This window comes from Pan paniscus, chromosome 1, assembly GCF_029289425.2.
Source record: "Pan paniscus chromosome 1, NHGRI_mPanPan1-v2.0_pri, whole genome shotgun sequence".
Taxonomy (NCBI): domain Eukaryota; kingdom Metazoa; phylum Chordata; class Mammalia; order Primates; family Hominidae; genus Pan; species Pan paniscus.
In genome coordinates, this window is record NC_073249.2 from 33,671,123 (window position 1) to 33,689,401 (window position 18,279).

At 38.8% G+C, this 18,279-nt stretch overlaps 1 protein-coding gene across 1 annotated transcript in view; it reads left to right on the plus strand.

The window, feature by feature from the left end:
- The window catches only part of USH2A (usherin), an 800,680-nt gene that overhangs the window by 689,719 nt on the left and 92,682 nt on the right, over positions 1-18,279 (plus strand). The window contains exon 61 of the mRNA XM_003814150.6: positions 4,942-5,296. Coding sequence (XP_003814198.3) covers positions 4,942-5,296 — 355 coding nt within the window. The remainder of the gene's footprint in view (positions 1-4,941; positions 5,297-18,279) is intronic.

Sequence of the window (18,279 nt, forward strand, 5' to 3'; positions counted from 1 at the left end):
GGGTCAGATCCCTTATGAATGGTGTAGCACCATGCCCTTAGTGATAAGTGTGTTCTTGCTCAGTTTGTTCATGATGGGAGATCTGGTTGTTTAAATGTCTAGGACTCCACCCGCCCCCCGCCCCCCGCCACCTCTCTCTCTTGCTCCTGCTCTCTGCACGTGATGCACTTGCTCTTTCTTCACCTTCCATCATAATTGTAAGCTTCCTGAGTCTCTCATAAGCAGATGCCAGCATCATGCTTTCTGTACACCCTGCAGGACTGTGAGCCAGTTAAATCCCTATTCTGTATAAATTAGCTTACCTCAAGTATTTTTGTAGCAATGCAAAAGGAGCCTAATACAAATTAGAAAAAAGAGGTAGCACATAGAAGGATATGATAACTCTTATTTGAGAGAAAAGCAAGGAAAAGACTTTCTGGAAAAAGTGATATGGGGCTAGAATTTTAAAAGACGAGTTGTAGTTAGTCTATAGAAAAAAGGAGAGGCCAGGTGTGGTGGCTCACACCTGTAATCCCAGCACTTTGGGAGGCTGAAGAGGGCAGATCACAAGGTCAGGAGATCGAGACCATCCTGGCTAACACAGTGAAACCCCGTCTCTATTAAAAATACAAAAAATTAGCCGGGCATGGTGGCAGGCACCTGTAGTCCCAGCCACTTGGGAGGCTGAGGCAGGAGAATGGCATGAACCTGGGAGGCGGAGCTTGCAGTGAGCCGAGATTGCCCCACTGCACACTCCAGCCCAGGCAACAGAGCAAAAAAAAAAAAAAAAAAAAAGAGAGAGAGAGAGAATAAGAAAGAGGATTGGGAGGGATATTGCCAGAGAATTAGCAGATACCAAAGCCATGGAACTGTGAAATATAATGGAATATAAGAAACTATAGTCAAGCATTTGATGATGACTAGAATATAAAATGGGACTAGAAATTTCAGAAAGGTGAGTCCTTTTGAGAATCAGCAGATTAAGGATAAGCATAGGCCATTTTACATGGTAAATCTCTAAAGAATTTTTAAAAGGACTGTCTTAAAATTTTTGAAAGGTTTGTGATGTCTCTTCCCTCAACAGCCGAGTCTCTACTCACACCAAAAACTTGATGATTCAACCTGCACAAATCATTTTGTAAATCACCTGTGTTTCCATTTGTCCTCTCAGCAATCTAGTTCAGGGTCTGCATTTATTCTTACGTAAACTGTTGAGATGACCTCCTTGTTCAATGCCAGATGCACTTCATCTCCATGATAACTTCATTCAGATCATGCATTACATTTTACCCAATCATTTTTATGTTTTAATTTTTATAAGAATTTTCAGAGGTTTGTTATACACTATGAGGTTATTAACTCCACTTTACAAAATGAAATAGAAACTAGAGGACACAGACAGGCAAGTTCACCCAAGGTCATTGAACTAAGTGGCAGAGCCAGGACCTCCAACCTATCTCCTCTGGCTACAGATGTTTCTGATTATCTATTTAAACTCAGAATATTTGTAATATTCTTCATGGAATGGGGCTGGTAGTTTCATAACCTCAAAATTGTTATGGTGCATTGGGTTCTAGGATTTTGTTTTAATTGCTTTTGAAAATAAGCAGTGACAATTGCTGGAGGGGAGAGAAGGAGTAAGGAGCTCCTAAAAACATTGTACATTGAGACCACAGAAGTGTGACTGCCTTTAAAAATATATGGTTCCTAGTTTTTATACTTATTTTTGTTTTCCTCTTAGTGTTAGGCAACATTAAATTAACTCTAGTTGGAAAAATACATTCCTGAAGTATCTCCCAAATGAGCTTGAGCAAAGAATAACCATTTGGCTATTCAGAGAGAACTGAAAATGTGATTTCTCTAAACACAGGCTACTCAGGAGGAAACACTTCCAGTTAAATGAACAGGTGATGCTTAAATCTTAAATAATTAGGAATAATTGTGGTCTACTCAACCACTTCTGCTCAAAATGTATTCAGACATAAAGAGAGACTCTGTTTTTTAGCAGTGCAGATGGGACATTTACTTCTCCATGATATTAATTTTTCATGGATTCAATAGCGATAAGAAATACTTAACCAGGCTGCACCTTTTAATTCTTTTGGTGAATAAACTTGAGGCCAACATAATACTCAATCTTTTAAATAGTATATGTATTTAAAACCCCACTTTTAGGCAAATTTTGTTAAGAATGTCGGCTTTATAGAAACCATGACTACATCTCAATTTGGGAATTCGTGAGAGTTTAATAAAAACTAATTGAATTGTCATGGAAAGGCTGAAGCTAGACAAAATAGAAAATGTTACTTCCCCATAGACCATCATAGGTTTGTTTGCTGTATTGTGTTCCTAGCAAACAACTTTTTAAAAATCACTGAGAAGAGTCCTTGGCTATGAGCCCTGCGGTTCTCATTAGAATGGATCTCTCCCAATGACACACACCTGGTACCTGATATCTGCAGCAAGTACAAAGGCCAAACCCTGCAAACCTTCACTGAGTGCAGAATCTGGTTCACACATGGTAGTGAGCAATAATGAGGTGGGCTGCCGAACCATAATTGCAGGTCACTGAGAGGTGTCTATGAAGCCTCTATAGCTTCCAGCATGAAGCTTGTCATTGCTCATACTTAGGTCATCATGATTTATCAACTTAAGGATCATCAGATTCCCAAAGCCAAAGATTTTACATATTCTGCCTTTTTGTGAAAGGTAACTGTCATTCACTTTGTCTTAATAACCCTTTACATTTTGATGGAGCTGGTTAATCTGATATGGCAGCATGTGAATTTTTCAGCATCTGAAGAGTGTGTTAATTAAATACTTCTAACAGCCTGGAAAATATTAATGTATTCATCACTCTCTTCTCAACTAGAGAGAAAGCTGAAAGAGGAGGGTCAATGTCTTGGTTACATTCTCTCCCAACCTAGAATACTGCCCTGATAGGAAATAAGAGCTGATGGAGAAGAGGCAAAGATGCAGGGAAGTAATGGGATTACATAACTTTTAGCCTTTCACTTGAAAAACATTATTGAACACTTACTGGGCTCAGATGCTGGGAATATAGAGATATGCCAACCACAGTTCCTCCAGAACTTTGCTTTCCATCAAACCTGCATCATGTTTTTACATCTGGATGAGAAAAGAACTGTTCCAAATGAAGTATCAGATATATAGGGCCGTCTCAACAACTGACCATTCCATTTCTCTTACTTCTATATTTAATGTTATATATATTTAGTACCAAAAGAGTATGCATGTGGCCCTAGTTTTCTATCAGCAAAATCTAAAGATGAGCCTAAACAATCCCATCCTCAGACGGTTGAAAGAATTTTGGGGTCATACTCTGCATTTTACCAGGTTTTGGGGGAGACATCTAAAAGGAATTTGACTTTTGTCCTTTAAAAATCTCTAAAGCAAGCCAGACATGGTGGCTCATGCCTGTAATCCCAGCACTCTGGAAGGCCAAGGCCAGAGGCTTGCTTGAGGAAGACCAGCCTGGGCAACATGGCAAGACCTCATCTCTTCAAAAAAATTTTAAAAGTTAGCCAGGCCTAGTAGCACACATCTGTAGTCCTAGCTACTCAGGAGACTGAGGCAGGAGGATTTCTTGAGTCCAGGAGTTTGAGGCTGCAGTTAGCAATGATTGCATCAATGCACTCCAGCCTGAGTGACAGAGTGAGACCCAGTCTCAAAATAAATAAATAAAACAAAAAAACTCTAAAACAATTTCCTGTTATATTACTTATCATGTTATTTTCATTAATCTGCACATAGCTCCATCTTCTCTACTCAGCTACCTATTCCTTTAGGTAAGGGGTGTGTTCATCTTTTTACCCTTGTTTCTAATACAATGATGGGCATATAACAGTGCTTAATAAAGTTGTTGATGTATAAGAACAATAAATGTAGAAAAAACAGTGGTCTTGATGTATAAGAAAAGATTGTCCATACTTTGAGAGGTTATGGTTTAAATTATAGAAGAGAAAATTCAAATGAAGAGAAATTAAGTGGCATCTAAGAAGTGAATTTAAAATACTTTGTAAACATCCTGGGAACAAATGCAAAAGAGCATTGCGCTGCATGAGAGAAAATAGGAACTGTGGACTTCCCTTCATAGTTCTTCATCATCCAGTATGCCAACCTGGGCTTTTTCACACAGTAATTTTATGGTCCTAAGAGCAGCAAAAGGATCATCCTCAATGTGCAAACACTTTTGAAGTCTCTGCAATCATCATATTTGCTACTGTCCCATGAGCCAAAAAAGTCGTATAGCCAAGCTCAGAGTGAGTTTACGAGCATACTCGCAAAAGGCCTGGATACAGGGAGACAAACACATTGGGACCCTAGCTGCAATCCATTTATCATAGAAAGGTAAGGATTCCCAATAATAGCTTCTACTAATTCCATATCCTGTGGTTCCAGTTGTACAAAAAATAAAACCCCGATATAACTGCATGCATACATGCACACACACAGACACATGCACACAGATCTAGAAAATATATAAAAATGCATTAATAATGCTTAATATATGCTTCTGTATTTTTAAAAGATTTTAAATATGTTTGTTTTCTTGTATTGCATGTGTATCTTGTTATTCAGCAAAAACATCTGGAAGATAATAAAATGTGATTTTGGATGAGGTTTCACCTTTTGTGCTTTTTATATTTCTTCTGTGTTTTCCATGTTTTCTACAAAGCATATGCACTCTTTTATAATCAGTCAAATACGTGTGTGTGTGTGTGTGTGTGTGTGTGTGTGTGTCAACTACACTTTAAAAATGATATGGAGTTAGGCCACTGGAGTACTTCTCCATCTGGTTTTTCTTTACTATGACACCAGGAAGAAACAGCTGAAAAGTTAAGTTGATAACAAATTCTAAAAAAAATTTTTTTACTCCATCTACAAACTTTGTTTTGAAGTGTGCAGCTGTCACTGGTTGCCTGCTTGGTTTCCTTTCAGACGCCCTGCTGGCATTGAAGAGGAGTCTGTTTTATTTGTCTGGTCAGAAGGAGCCCTTGAATTTATGGATGAAGGAGACACCCTGAGGCCTTTCACACTCTACGAATATCGGGTCAGAGCCTGTAACTCCAAGGGTTCAGTGGAGAGTCTGTGGTCATTAACACAAACTCTGGAAGCTCCACCTCAAGATTTTCCAGCTCCTTGGGCTCAAGCCACGAGTGCTCATTCAGTTCTGTTGAATTGGACAAAGCCAGAATCTCCCAATGGCATTATCTCCCATTACCGTGTGGTCTACCAGGAGAGACCCGACGATCCTACATTTAACAGCCCTACCGTGCATGCTTTCACAGTGAAGGTAAGACCCTTTAAAAAAGTAACAGACATGCAGATTATCTGGTGAATATGTTGAAATTAATTTTCTTGTCCAACTTCTCATTTTTCTTCACTTAGGGCTTAAATATATGAAAATCTTTCACTTGTGAAAAGTTGCAATGTAGTCACGGGGATAAGATACTGAACTGAGTATGAGGAGTATTGGAGACCAGTTTGTAGACCACGACTAATTTTGATTACCTCAAAACCAATAAATAAATTTTATTTATTCATAAAATTGCCTGATTTCCATTTTCCATATTTACTAAGTGGGAATATTTTTTTTTTGAGACAGGCTCTCATTCTGTCACCCAGACTGGAGTGGAGTGGTGTGGTCTCAGCTCACCACAGCCTCTGCCTCCTAGGTTTAAGCAATTCTCCTGCCTCAGCCTCCTGAGTAGCTGGGATTACAGGTGCCCACCACTGCCCAACTAATTTTTGTATTTTTAATAGAGAGGGGGTTTCACCATGTTGGCCAGGCTAGTCTCGAACTCCTGACCTCAAGTGATCTGCCTGCCTCAGCCTCCCAAAGTTCTGGGATTACAGGCGTAAGCCACTGCACCTGGCCTAAATGGAAATAATTTAGTCTTGATTTCCATTTTCCATGTCTACTAAATGGGAATAATGTAATGCTTTCCTCCATACCTCATAGAGATGAGGTTCAGATGAAATTAGACAGAATATTTAATTTTCTACTTCCCCAACAAGCTAGTATAATATATAGCTATATATATATGTATATGTATATATGTATGTGTATACATGTTTGTGTATATATGTATTTGTATATATGTGTGTATGTATGTGTGTGTATATATGTATTTATGTATATATTTAAATATACACACACACACATACACAAAGTTGCATACACTATGGCTTACTGGTGATTTTTTTCAGGGATGGCTTCCTCTGGCCCATAGAACGACTTAATTCAGTTCACCTGAGCACTTAGTAGCTCCTGAGTGCTTTCTTTATGTCCAGCATAACCTCATGGTCTATGGAATATACAGAAACAGGATGGTCCTTGTCACAGGGAGTGTTCTGTTTTATAATATTGCAGAGATGAGAATTGCACATAAGGGGAAAAGAATGAGAAGCAATTGAGTACAGCCTATAATGTCCACTACACTGAGACTTAGATCCCGAACTCCACTATCTACTAGCTTTAAACCACAGTACAAGAGAGAGTAACATCATATACCAAGCGTTAGGCAAGAAATGCTCTGGGAGATCAACTCTCAAACTGAAGATGCTTCATGGATAAGATTAAATTTTGTGGTCTTGGGAGTGAAATACAAATATGTGCCAAGACCTTATTAAATATGGAAAACCCTCAATAAGCACAAATAAACAGACAAACTAAAGCATTTAAAAAAAAACAAAAAACTATGTTCCTATGCTTTAAATCCTGGAAGGCCAATTTACATGAAGGTTATCTTATGGAGGATAACATTTATCAAAATATTTAAATTACAGTGAGCAAATATATTTTCATAAAACTCCAGAAGAGCCCTTTTAAATTAATAGTTTAAAGTACAATGTTTTCCCACTGTCCTCATGTTTAATTTTCTCATATGACTAAAAAATAAGCAATATGTAAATGAAAGGATAATTGTTTTATCTTCATTTTTATCTGTTTCAGAATTAGTACTATATTTTTATTAGATAGTAAATTATGTACTAGAGTCTTTTATATTACATCTTCTACTTCCTATATGATAAGCATTAGAAGCAGTGTTCTTAAGTGTAAAAGATATTTTTTAGTGGATATATGATCCAGGAGGAAGTTCGTTACTTCCCACCATATCCTTCAAACTCATGTTCTAAACTTTCACCCTTAAAGTAAAACGTTTATGAGTATACTGAAACACCCTTGTTAATAGCTTTCTGAATGAGGCACCTTAATTTAAATATGCTTTTATTGAAGGCATCAGGATTGCAATGATTAAACCTCTGATCTTTTAAAATACAACTTTCAGGGGTATGAGCCTAATAATCATTTGGTCTCCCAAAACAGTTCTATTGGAATTCCCTTGTGGAATAACCCTGTAAGTCATCCCTTCATAACCAGCTTCATTTTAAAACACAAGATTTAAAGTATATGATGAATCCATGAACTCTGTTCTTTATTTAATCTTCTAGGCTCTATTTTTATCACACTAAAAAGCTTCTGAAAAAGAGGCAAGTGTATGGCCCCAAGCTTTAAGCGGCACAGGGCTCTTTGCACATGGGCCCTCCCTGATGTGGCTTTCATTTTGACAGTCCAGTACTGGTGTGCTTTTCTATTTTTCCAAAGATTTTTTTTCTTACAATATCGAATAGAATAGCCAGAATAATTTTTAAAACAATACTTCTGTGTCCTATTTTTGAATGTGTATGTGTGTATTCAAAGTGGCCTCCCAAAACCTAAATCTTTGGCTCCTAGAATTTCAAGAGAAGGCCTCATTAGATACACCAAGAAAGGTCCCACCTGATCTTTTCAAGCAAACAAGGACATCTTCCACAAAGCAATCTAGGCAAGTGTTCAGACCTTCTGGCCACTGGACCACGTTTTCAGGGCATCAGGGCCACTATGACTCTTTATGATCTGACACCTTTGAAGGAAGTCATCAGGAAAATGAACTAGTGTTTTTGTGTTTCACTTATTCCCACAGTCCCTGTGTAGGAGATTGTGTTCAATATTTTTGTTTAAAAGATATCTAGGCCAGACGCAGTGGTTCATGCCTGTGATCCCAGCACTTTGGGAAGCTGAGGCGGGCAGATCACAAGGTCAGGAGTTCGAGAGCAGCCTGGCCAACATGGTGAAAGCTTATCTGTACTAAAAACACTATTTTTAGTATTTTTACTATTTGAGAGGCTGAGGCAGGAGAATTGCTTGAACCCAGGAGGCCAAGGTTGCAGTGAGCCAAGATCATGCCACCACACTCCAACCTGGGCAACAGAGCAAGACTTCGTCTCAAAAAAAAGTAAAGGAAGTTCTATTACTTATCCAGGGTTCTATACTCCTCACTGTCACAGAAGAATGTTTCTTTTATCTCAGACAAATCCTTCCTTCTATAATTTAAGTCTATCTCCCATTGTTCAGAGCAGCATGACTTCTCCATAATAGCACAAAGGGGCTTCAGGGTCCAACAAATTATTGACAATTCAATCTGATTTGGCAAATAGCCATTGAGTACTATATTCAATATGTCAATATTGAATACCAAACTTAACTATGTTGTTGAAGTCTACTGTGAGACTTGGCCCTTGAGCAGAGCAGAGACTGTGAGGAAAAATGAGTGATTCGTTCTGAGGCACAGGCTATTACTGTTGGGGGTTTTGGGTTTTTAAGCTTCTTGCAGCTGCGTTTCTGCTGCCCATGTTTAGAAGACCTCATTTCATTTTTATTTTTGTATAAACTTAATGGGTCCAAGTGAAGTTTTGTTACCTGGATATATTGTGTAGCGGTGAAATCTGGGCTTTTAGTGTAACCGTCGCACAAATAATGTACATCGTACCCATCAGGTCATTTCTCATCCCTCACCCCGCTCCCTCCCTCCCTCCCACCCTTCCGAGTCTCCAGTGTCTATTATTCCACACCCTATGTCCACATGTATATATTATGTAGTCCTACTTATAAGTGAGAACGTGCGGTATTTGACTTTCTGTGTCTGAGTTATTTCATGAGGATAATGGCCTCTAGTTCCATCCATGTTGCTGCAGAAGACATGATTTCATTCTTTTTTATGGCTGAGTAGTACTCTACAGTGTGTGTGTTTGTGTGTGTGTGTGTGTATCACATTCTATATATATTCATATATATAATTACATTCTATGGTATGTAAAATTATTCCTATTTAGTAAATATGGAAAGTGGAAATGGAAATCAGGAGATATATAGATATAGATATAGATGATATAGATATAGATATCACATTCTGTTTATGCAATCATCCATTGATGAACACTTAGGTTGATTCAATATCTTTGCTATTGTGAATAGTGCTGTAATACACATACGAATGCAGGTATCTTTTTTAATATAATGATTTATTTTCCTTTGGGTAGATGCCCAGTAGTGAGACTGCTGGATTGAACAGTAATTCTACTTTTAGTTCTTTGAGAAATCTCTATATTGTTGTATATTGAGAAATCTCTATAGGGGTTGTAGAAGACTCCATTTTAAATCGCATCCCAAGTACTTTCCTAGATCTACTTACTATTTGTCTAATTTCTGCACCAGCTAAACAACTTTACTGTCTTCTTTCCTTTCTGTGCCTGCTGTAGGAAATTTTTCAAGTTTTTGTTTATTGGCCACTCTGGCTAAAATTCTTCAGGGCAAAGGAACTACAGAGCCTTCTCCATTAATGAGGCACAGAGTCCATCCCCACAACTGTAGGATTGCAGTTTAGTCCACAGACTCGCAAGAGGTACTGCTAATGCATTAGTCCCTTGTTTATTAAGATCTCATCTCTGCCCAAGGGGCCATCAATAAATTGCCCATGTTGTGGTGCCATCACTAGCTTGCCCCAAGGTCCCCCCAGAGTTGTTTATAGACAGGTGGATGTTGCTGAGACAGCCACATAAAACAGGTGCAATGGAGGCATGAATTCTGCTTGTGGTGGCAGTGGATGGAGAACTGGCAGTGGGGGCCCTCCATGGGGGTGAGAAGCGTATGTGTTGGCAGGAACAGCAGCAGCGGCAGCAGCAGCAGAGGCAGCAGGAGCAGAGAAATGGAAAGAGTGTGGGTTTTAATGCATCACTAGCTGCTCTCCCAATCTCGTGAAAAGTTTCACCTCCCTACTCATCTCTATGTATGTCTTTCTAAGGAAGAAAGAGGGAGATCAAGATTCTTGGGGTCTCTTTAGACCAATACCTTCCATTATTGAAAACAGCTTTAATTAGAAGGCCTTAAACTCCCTTCCCAATTAGCTCTGTGATGAATTATGCGGTGTCAGGAAAGAAACTGTATTTAGCCTTGCTTGGCATGCAGGAGTTCCATGGTGGTATTTACAGGGAACACTCCTGGCAAGGTTGGCGATATTGCTACCACCATTTGGGTTTGTTTGCTTTTTCTCACTGGCATCTGCCATTGTGCTGGCAGAAATAAATCTGAGAATTTGGGATTTTAAAGAAAAAGGTGGTTTACCTATTATCTGTGCCCTAACTATATCCTTGCTTGTTCCACGGGGTTATAAAATGTCAAGCCCAGATCATGCATTTGCCCAGTATCCTAAAAGATAAATGGTACTTCACTCTGTGTAGAATCAAGCATAAGGTGCTGAGAAATAAGCAAATTATATGGGTCACTAAAAATTGGCTTCCAATCTGGGAATAAAATCCAGAATTACTAACTCTAGTTTCTAGATTCTAGTTGCCAGGCTTCCTTTCCCAATGTCAAGGAGGAGGTAGTCAAAATTTCCTCAAGGGTTTGTTTCCTATATCTTTACCATTAAGTAGATATGTGGCAAAAATAATAACAATAATAATAAAATAGATATTTCACAATTGCCATGTTATGAAGAGTGTGTGAGTAAATTGATAAATTTATTTTTAATCCCATTTTCATTTTGGCTTAGATAACATAAAATATTACTGCTCTTTACATATCATCTTAAATTAGTTTCAACTCTTTTTAATTTGATGATTCTTAGCCTTTTCTCCCCTGACACATTTATTAGACAACAGAAATACTCTGGGAGATGTAGCTTTCTAAAAGGACTCCTTTGGTGACTATCTTTCTAATGTGAAGAAAAATTCAGTAATAAAAATAATCATATTTCCTGGGTCGGTTCTATAAACTGAGATTTTCACATTTTATAATAAGAAATAACTGTGTCATTCTTCTATATAAAAGAAAACATGGGTGAGTAAATATCACACAAAACAATGAATATTTGTCGGCATAACCCTTTTTTTTTTTTTTTTAAAGAGACAGGGTCTTGCTCTGTCACACAGGCTGCAGTGCAGTGGCACCATCATAGCTCACTGCAGCCTTGATGTCCTGCACTCAAGTGATCCTCCCTCCTCAGCCTCCCAAGTAGCTGGGACTACAGGTGCATGCCACCATGCCCAGCTAATTTTTTAAATTTTTTGTAGAGATTGTGTCTCACTAAATTGCCCCAGCTGGTCCCAAATTCCCGGCCTCAAGAGATCCTCCCGCTGCAGCGTCCCAAAGTGTTGGAATTACAGGCTTGAGCCACTGACCATGGCAAAACTTTTTAGTTGTGATGATATTTTTGTTTTAATATCAACTTTTCATTTACTTGCCTTACATAATCTTTAACCCTTTTGTCTAATTTGGGCTAGACAAATTAGACTTTCAGACAAATATGTATTTCTCTGAAAGTCATAAATACATATCAAGAATCTACCTTTTGCTCAACATTATTAGGGATGAAAACCATGTAAGTCTTTTGAAATTTATGTAATTACATCTTTGAAAGAGCCATATTTTTCTCCAACCACTTTATCCCAGCAAGCTCCATCAGGATTCCCTTGCTCACCCATCAGTAATATCTAAGGCAGGTCCCATGATTTTCCAGTCACTTTTCAGTGACAAGGATCAACGCAACTGGTGATTAAGACTCATTCCAGGTGTTTTTTAAAAACTTCAGTCTAGACCGGGGGCGATGGCTCATGCCTGTAATCTCAGCACTTTGGGAGGCCAAGGTGGGCGGATTACCTGAGGTCAGGCGTTCGAGACCAGCCTGGCCAACGTGGTGAAATCCTGTCTTTAGTAAAAATACAAAAATTAGCCAAGCATGGTGGCTGGTGCCTGTAATTCCAGCCACTCTGGAGGCTGAGGCAGGGGAATTTCTTGGACCCGGGAGGTGGAGGCTGCAGAGAGCCGAGATTGCACCATTGCATTCCAGCCTGGGTGACAGGGCAAGAACCTGTCTCAAAAAACAACAACAACAACAAAAACTCCAGTCTAAATTAAAACCCGATATGTGCTTAAGGATCTGCAGTGGGGAAAGAGGGCATGGTCATTTTCCTCTTTCTTCAGTTCCCTCTTCTCTTATTTATTTCCCCAGGATCATGGCATGAAAAGAAAGAATTAGACAAAAAGGAACAGAGCTTTACTCAATAATATTGCTCTAATTAATCTTCTATTAATTTTGAGGGGGCAGATGCCTCATGGGATTTTCTCTATGGGTTATATAGGGGTCCCCATAGGAAATTCCATGCCTCATAGTCCTCTGATGCAGGCAATACACTCTCTGGCTAATTTCTTACTGTTTGTTATTGTCCAAGAGGTCCACCCTACAACCTTTTTTGCCTCTGGGGGCCCTTCTCCCAAGCAGGCAGCCAATATCAAGTCCTATCACGTTGACAAAACTCATTCCTTTCTTGGCACCCACTAGGATTGCAGAAAACTTTGGTTTCACCAAATAATGAAGGTACAGCTTGTCCAGTACTATATTCTCTGCTTGACCTATCATGCTGGATGAAACCTAGCCAGTCTCCTAACTTTGGAATTCATTGACTAAGACACAGGTATTAGCTTCTGTGTTAGCCTATTATCCCAAAACTATGGGATCACTTAAGGATTTCAGAAGACCCTTTTGACTCTAGTCATTGCATCAAAATTGTCCTATGAATTTCATCAGTGCAGAAGGAAGCCTCTTGCCAAGACCAGACTGTTCATCTCACTTTTCTGGCAACACTCCCAATTTCTTCAAGAGCTTCTCTTGGATATTCCTTGCATGCCTTGAAAGGGGAGTGTGGAGAAATCCCATTCCCTCCCTGATATAACCAAAGCCTCTGTCTTCTCCACTGAATCCCCTTCTTTAATTTTTTTTTATGAACTTGGATCTTCTCATATAGGTTGTCTACATGGATCTTCATAGGAAGATGGATCTTGAAGTCTGTTTTTTCCTTAAGTCATGCAGTGATATGTCTAGCTGTTCCAGTAGAGTTACTTACCACCTATTTTTCTAAATCATACTCATTATTCTCCAATACAGTTCTGTTTCACATCCTATTATATAACTAAATGGCCCTATCATCTTTCTAGTTGCACAAGCCAGATCGTTTTTGAGTCCTCTCTCTTCCTTACTTCCATATCAATTCTTCACTAAGTGCTATTGATTCTATTTCCAAACCATATCTTAAATCCTTCCACTTGAAGACAACATTAGGATCTTCACACATGTTAATCCCTCCTCCTGGAATGATGGCTCATTCTCCTATAATTCATCTGTCCTCATTCTTACTCATCAAGTCTGAACTAAAATGTTGCTTATCTCATAGGGCTGCTGCAATGACTAATAAATTAATGTATATGCAAAGTACTGTAAAGGGCAATATAAATAGACTATAAACCTTTAGCAGTCCTTCTTTTTGAAAAAACAGAGACTGGAATAAATTAGCAAATGTAGATAAGGTTCTGGTTTGTCTAGGCAACTGTACTAATTTGGTCATGAGTGAAAAACCTTATGTTTTATACATTTTAAGTGTTCCTCACCTTACAATAAAATTCTGAGCTTGCAAATTTACATGTTTCCTGATACCACATTGTTAATTTCCCTGTAATTTTCCAAATACTGGATTAGGTTCTATTTCCTTTCTAAACTGCCTGAAGCAAGAACATGCTTTTTTTTTTTGTCTCCTGAGGTTTATTACGGTCTTATCCCTGGCCCCCCTGCCCCAACAACATCACATACCTGCCAGTCTAAGAGCCCTCCTCAGGAGATTTCCACCCTATATGTAGTTGTCTTTACCTGACATGACACTCTTAGGACCCTACCCTTTCCCTTAGATCTGGGATTATATCAGCAGAACATGATGAGGTATTTTAGTCACACACACACACACACACACACACACACACACACACTCTCTCACACTTCTCAAATCATACAAATGGATTCTGCCAAATTGGCATCTACCTACTTCCCCTATGCCAAATAGTAGTTTATCAGTACATGAGGGACAGTCAGTTGGTGGGGAGACTGTTTGACCTGTGAGTCAAGTATGTTGCTATTTTCTGGCCTTTAACCAACTTACAAGGAAACCCTCTTTAGACACCTAAGACTCCTGTGGAGCCTTGTCAAAAATGTCTGTGAAAGTAAAATGAACTAGTCCACATACTAACAGGCCCAGGCCATAAATTCAGAATATATGCCATTTAGCAGAGACAGCAAGCTGTAAATGGCAGTGAAGGGCAGAAGTTAATTGAACTACTCTGCTCTTGTCACAAATGGAAAGTAGCCACTACCTGAGACAAGATGGCTGCCCCTGAAGTACCCTATTACAGCCAAGAGATCATATCCTTAGCTCTGCAAGGGCTTATGGGTGAGGGGGAAATCATACACAGATGACCAATTTTTTTATGGTTCACAGCCGATCAAAGTGAAATTCAGCAGCTGTTCAGGACAAGTGACCACTGTAACGGCTGTAATATAACCTACTAAATAGAGAGGGAATTGCATTAGAGCAAGAGGTTAGCTGTGATTATCGGCAGGTGAGTGCTTTATTGAAGTTGAAAGACCATTAACATTGATAGAGTAATTATTTCAACTTGAAAGTAATTACCTTGATGGGTGATAACTTCTCTAGTGTTCCCAGATTTGATTGGGCCAAACAATTGTGAGGTCCTGAAGCCTAGAAAAATATTACAACAATACTGTGATTTTTAAATTACTGAAACCACTGTTGGAATATTCTAATTATGCCGAACAGTGAAAAGATTTTGCCTTACACAAGCTAGTGACCTCTCATGTAGAGAGAGACATTTGCTTTTTAATCCAAATGCAATGACCCACACCCACCACCTGTGAATACATATGTGATGGGTTTGCAAATGAATCTTTTTATCTCAATATAATTTTTAAGGTGAAACATCTTGTTAGTGCTGTGCCTGGGTAATACTAAGCTAGAACTGCTGACATTTTTGATCATATCTATGGACTGGAAGTCTCCAGAATGGCAACTATCTTGTATCTTTGTCACAGAGGGTTTAAATTTGTATAAATTAAATATTTTGATAATGACTACACATAAATTAGAATTTCTGGATGCCACGTACTTTGGATCCCAAATTTCAGATATTATCTAGTTACATAATTCAGTTGTTTAAATAACTTTCGCACCTGATGTTATGCAACTCCACTACAAACACTCCATTGTCAGGGTATTTTCCGTTTACCTACACTGGACATCAGCAAACAAAATTAAAGTTGAAAACCTAGGCTATTGCTTCTCTGTAGTCTCATGAATATATGAAAATTGCAAGTTATTTGCAATTGAGGGCCAAGACACATCAAATCTAATTCAGTGATCAAGACCAAGAAATACAGGGCTCTTCCATTAATCAGTTTTTCACCATATTTCTCTTTTGAGAATCTACTTGGTCCAGAAGCTATAACAGATACAAACAAACGAGAAATAGTCTTTTCTCTCTGAAACTCGTCGCGTATTTGGAGAAACAATAAGAAAAGAGACAAAATACAATGTAATAAGCAATCATTTTGTCATGCATGGTATTGATTGTACTTATAAATAGTTACAAGAACCTAGGAGGACTCTAGCCCATACTCCTGATTCCAAACCCAGCACTCATTCTATGGAACCACAAACCATTGACAGAAAAAACACAGGCATCATGATTCTTAGTCATGTTGTCAGAAAAGATGAATGTGACATCACCTTAAAGTTCCTGGATGATTCCGTAGACCTTTCTATCATCTTGGCAGCATTTGATCAGATGATCAGCCAATGAATGACTATCTTTTTGGCAGCACTTCCCAGGAGTTTTTTCTAATCAAAATCTCAGACTCTCCTAGGGACAAAACAGGTTTCTACTTGTTGTCTAAGAGCCAAAAAGGAATGTTTTACCAAGCAGTTAACGGGTTTCCTTCATCTCCTCATCTCGGCTCTGAATTCCCCTCCATAGACAAAGTCTTTGGGTCTCTCTTTCAGAAATTACCGTAGGGTAGAAATCTCTGCCAAGCCAGAAGACATTTGCCCACTGGAAAGTAATGTAACTGGCTTGAATTTGGTAAAAGAGTGAATGTTTGAGACAAAAACATACCACTTGGGAAAGTGATAAAAATTTATGAATTGAATTGTAAATCTTGCCATTAAGCCAACCAAAGAGTAACAAAATCTGACCAATCTGACAGCACATCAGAGTTCTTAGCACAGCAGGCTCACCATGTGTCATATACAGCCGGGCTAAAGATTGTATTAAGGACCCCCTTAGGTACTCTGAATTTAAAATAAGTGTAATAACTCATTTTTAAACATTTTATATGATACTTGAATTACTAAATATTCACATTACAAAATCAGAGAGTTTTAATCCATTCAAAAGGGTGCGTTGTCTAACACTGAAAGATAATGGTCATGTCTAGATAGTAAAATTACAGTATATTTTTAACGGATGTACATGTTACTTTTTGACAAGACACAAGTAATGAATTTTATCGTACAAATTCCTATTGGGTGATTATGATACAGAGTTTTATTTTTGCTAAAGCAATTACTAATGTCATGGCTGGATACCTGTGCCCATTAGTGGCTGGTTCTGTGTTTTTTTAGGATGGTTATTGATCTCTTGCTGAGCTGAGATTCAGGTTTTATGCCAGATAGCTTGATTAATGGGTTGGTTTCTATAAGTGGACTGAATGGGGATAGAAAGCAGGGGCAGCCTGCTCTGCCAACCCCAAATCCGTCAAGACGCGTAGCTCATTATGAAACAGTTATCAAGGATACATGAAAAATTAATTGGGCTCAGTTTGATTCTGAAAAGAATCGGCTTTCTACTTGGCGGGCCCCCCCCCCGCCCCCCTTCCACTCTTTCCAGATGTTGTGCACCAGCCCCTAGAGAAACAGCAAAGGGAGATGTATTAATACATTGTATTGATTAGATCAAGACCCCTGACAGTTATTTGTAGAGATACCATCTGGCTGCTGTTCGAATTCCTTCACCAAAAACAGGACGTGACATGTTATTAATCTCAACTCTCTAAGTATAGACAGTTGCCTTTTCTGCTAAACCGCATTTTACCATTCCGTAGGAGATGGAGGAAGACCTGAAGGGTGCAGAAATTAAGGTTATTACACAAATTGAGCCATATGGTCCAAATATTTCAGCAAGAAAATTGCCAGGCAATAAAAATTGCTCCTGCCTTCCTAATGGTGTAAATTACAGTTTAACCATGGCTCTAATGATGTCCTTCTGCCGTGCTTAACTACTGTTACATGAAGGACATTGTTTTAAAAATATAAAAAACAAGTAAATGCCAGCAGCGTGTTTTACAATCTGTTAGTGTGTCATTAAGAACACTGTCAGAATTACATAAACATAATGGCAGGCAACCCAGCATACAAAGGAACTCGTATGGAAATAGAAAGTGTCTTGAAAACTCTCTTCATTATCTCTGAAATGTCAAGACCACTGTCCCCTCTGGAAGTTTTCTAGGGAGAAAAGACCTGTCCATCTAGTGCTTTATTCTAATTCTCATGTGTGTCCCAACAGCAGTGTTTTCTAAATCAAATGTCACAACCCATAGTGAGACTAAGTACACATCTGGTACCACAACCCTGTCCATATACAAAAAATGAAGCAGACAAGGTGAGGAGACAGCTAATGAATTCTAAACAAAATGATAGAAGTTGACCTTTTGAAGTATTTTTGTTTTTGGGGAAAACAGTTAAGACTCCACTATCTTCCTTGATGATGACATCAAGAATTAAAAGTATAATTTCTATCCTCAGCAAGCTAACCTGGGAACAGAAAACCAAATACCGCATGTTCTCACTTGTAAGTGGGAGCTGAACAATGAGAACACATGGACACAGGGAGGGAAACAACCCACACTGGGGCCTATTAGGGGGGTGAGGGGAGGAAGAGCATCAGGATAAGTAGCTAATGCATGTGGGGCTTAATACCTAGGTGATGGGTTAATAGGTGCAGCAAACCACCATGGCACACGTTTACCTATGTAACAAACCCACACATCCTGCACGTGT